This window comes from Habropoda laboriosa, unplaced genomic scaffold, assembly GCF_001263275.1.
Source record: "Habropoda laboriosa isolate 0110345459 unplaced genomic scaffold, ASM126327v1 C6153497, whole genome shotgun sequence".
Classification (NCBI taxonomy): Eukaryota; Metazoa; Arthropoda; class Insecta; order Hymenoptera; family Apidae; genus Habropoda; species Habropoda laboriosa.
The window spans coordinates 1-2,698 of NW_017127659.1; the positions used below are offsets into that span (position 1 = coordinate 1).

The 2,698-nt window shown below is 39.0% G+C and overlaps 2 protein-coding genes across 2 annotated transcripts; both read left to right on the top strand.

The window, feature by feature from the left end:
- The first annotated feature begins 74 nt into the window (after positions 1-74).
- On the top strand, positions 75-770 carry LOC108570042 (uncharacterized protein YbeQ-like). Its single transcript, XM_017941655.1, has one exon. The coding sequence runs from the start codon at positions 75-77 to the stop codon at positions 768-770; it is 696 nt and encodes a 231-aa protein (XP_017797144.1).
- A 359-nt stretch (positions 771-1,129) lies between these two features.
- On the top strand, positions 1,130-2,321 carry LOC108570064 (DNA relaxase MbeA-like). Its single transcript, XM_017941656.1, has 2 exons — positions 1,130-2,054; positions 2,098-2,321. The coding sequence occupies exons 1-2, from the start codon at positions 1,130-1,132 to the stop codon at positions 2,319-2,321; spliced, it is 1,149 nt and encodes a 382-aa protein (XP_017797145.1).
- The last annotated feature ends 377 nt before the right edge of the window (positions 2,322-2,698 follow it).

Below are 2,698 nucleotides of genomic sequence, written 5' to 3' on the forward strand. Positions count from 1 at the left end.
TTTTAGTAATAAATTTATTAAAAAGAAATTTTTTTGCATTTAGAAATATTAGAAACTATAAAAAATTGGCAACTATGGGAGATAGTGTTGCTCAATATAACTTAGCTCTTGCATATGAATCTGGTAAGGGAGTCTCTCAAGATTATGTTAAGGCTGCAATGTGGTATCAAAAAGCCGCAGATCAAGGGGTTTGTGAGGCTCAGTATAATTTAGGGGTTTTTTATTTAAATGGAATAGGTGTTACTCAAAGTAATACCACAGCAATTGTTTGGTGGGATAAGTCAGCTAATCAAGGATATGTGAATGCTCAATATAACTTAGCTCTTGCATATGAATTTGGTAAGGGAGTCTCTCAAAATTATGTTAAGGCTGTAATGTGGTATCAAAAAGCCGCAGATCAAGGAGATAGTGGAGCACAATATAAGCTAGGTTACTTTTATGCCAATAATCAAGGAGTTTCTCAGGATTATGTTAAGGCTGTAATGTGGTACCAAAAAGCCGCAGATCAAGGACATAGTGAAGCACAATTAAATTTGGGAGTTCTATATTCTCGTGGCTATGGAGTCTCTCAAGATTATGTTAAGGCTGCAATGTGGTACCAGAAAGCCGCAGATCAAGGAAACCCTACTTCTCAATTCTACTTAGGTTTTTTATATGAGTTTGGGGAAGGTGTATCTAAAGATATTTATACTGCAAAAAAATGGTACCAAAAAGCCGCAGATCAAGGAAATAACCAAGCTAAACATAGAATCGATAGCCTAAATTCTTAATTCAATTATTTGATAAATTACTCTCATAAAAAAGCTAGCTATGAAAAAACCAGTTATTAAAAGACAGAAAGAAATCAAAATACGCCTGACCGAAGAAGAACATCAGGCACTCCTTGAACGCATGGAAGGAGCGGAACTGGCGACATGGATTAGAAACACATGCTTAGAAACAAAACCCAATAAACAACGCAAATACAAAGTTGCAGACCCACAGCTCCTTGCAGGACTCGGGCGAATTGGTGGCAACCTCAATCAAATTGCCCGACAAGCAAACACACTACAATCAGATATTGAAAAAATCAGAGCATTTGCAGAACTCGCAAGCATTAGAAACCAACTGCAACGGATATTAGATAACTATGATCGTTAAATTTCTTGCCAATAGGGGCGGTGGTAGTGCAGGAGCAACAATTGACTACCTGTTGGGTAAAGATCGAGATCGGGAAGGAGCATATCTACTTAGTGGCGACCCTGAACTAACCCAACGCATTGCCGATAATCTTGAATTTACCAACCGCTATACTGTAGGCGTACTTTCCTTTGAAGAAAAAAACCTAACGACCCAACAAAAACAAGACATCATGCAAAGCTTTGAAGAAAACCTCCTTGTAGGGCTAGACAAAGACCAGTACGACATCACATGGGTAGAACACACCGATAAAGACCGCTTAGAACTCAACTTTGTCATACCAAATGTAGAACTCAGCACAGGCAAGCGATTACAGCCCTATTATGACCAAGCAGACCGCCCACTAGTTGAGAACTGGAAACAAACCGTAAACTATGAATATGGACTGACAGACCCACACGCCCCTGACAAAGCCCAAGCCATTAAGACCCTAAATAGCCAAAATTTACCTAAGACCATCAAAGACATAAAACAGCAAATTGGCACAGCCATAGCCGAGCAAATCAGCACAGGCGCAATACAAAACCAAAAAGACGTTATTCATACTCTAGAACATGCAGGCTTTGAAATCGCACGGCAAACAGACAGATCAATCAGCATTAAAAACCCTGACGGCAGAAGAAACATACGATTAGAAGGCATCATTTATGAAAATCGACAATTTGATCAACAATTTGCACAAGAACACAGCCGAGCAGGACAGGAATATCAAGATACAAGCCGAGAACGCTACCAAACAGCACATGGCAAGTTACAACGCCTTACTACAAAAAAGTTTGAAGCAAACCGAGAACACTTTAGAAGAAAACCTACAGACCATCAAAGACCAACAGCCGAACATCAAAAAAGCTTTGCATTTGAATACACTCAAGGGCGTAGTTTTGGGCGTACTGGTGACGCTATTCCTGATTTTTCTAGGGATAACAGCATGGCTCGGCTATCAGATCAAAGAGAAGAAGCAGGAACTATACGAAATCAATCTCAAGATCGAACAAACCCCCTTAGAGAGACAGGCTTTACACAAAGTCAAAATAGTAGAAACACAGGACAAGAAATCTATCTTGATCATAGCGAGAAACAGCAAGAAAGCGGACGCATTCGAGAATACCAACGACCAAATGCTACTCAAACTAGAGAAGTAGGACAAACAGATGAACAACGACTTCATGAATCACTACAACGACACTTTGAACTTGTTAGAACAGCACTTGAACGAGCTAAGAGAAATCAATCAAAAACAGAGCGAGCAGATCGAAGCCTTGACCAATCAGAATCAAGCTTACAGCGAACAGAACGAGGAATTAAACAGAGCCAATACAGTGTTGAACAATCTCAACAAGCAATTACGAGATCAAATCAATACCTTGCTCAACACGTAAAAATAGAAAAAACAAAAACGATAAGTCGAGGTATGGAGCGCTAGACAATTTATATAATTAAGCGTACATTTGCTTTATAAAAGTAATTTAATTGTAAAATAGGTAATCCTATGGCAACGACAAATTTTAATATCAGACTT

Bases quoted from the DNA above. Each gene is read 5' to 3' on its own strand.
- LOC108570042 (XM_017941655.1), top strand. From the start codon at position 75: ATGGGAGATAGTGTTGCTCAATATAACTTAGCTCTTGCATATGAATCT.
- LOC108570064 (XM_017941656.1), top strand. From the start codon at position 1,130: ATGATCGTTAAATTTCTTGCCAATAGGGGCGGTGGTAGTGCAGGAGCA. The intron at 2,055-2,097 runs GTAGTTTTGGGC...TGATTTTTCTAG, and splicing joins ATTTGAATACACTCAAGGGC to GGATAACAGCATGGCTCGGC.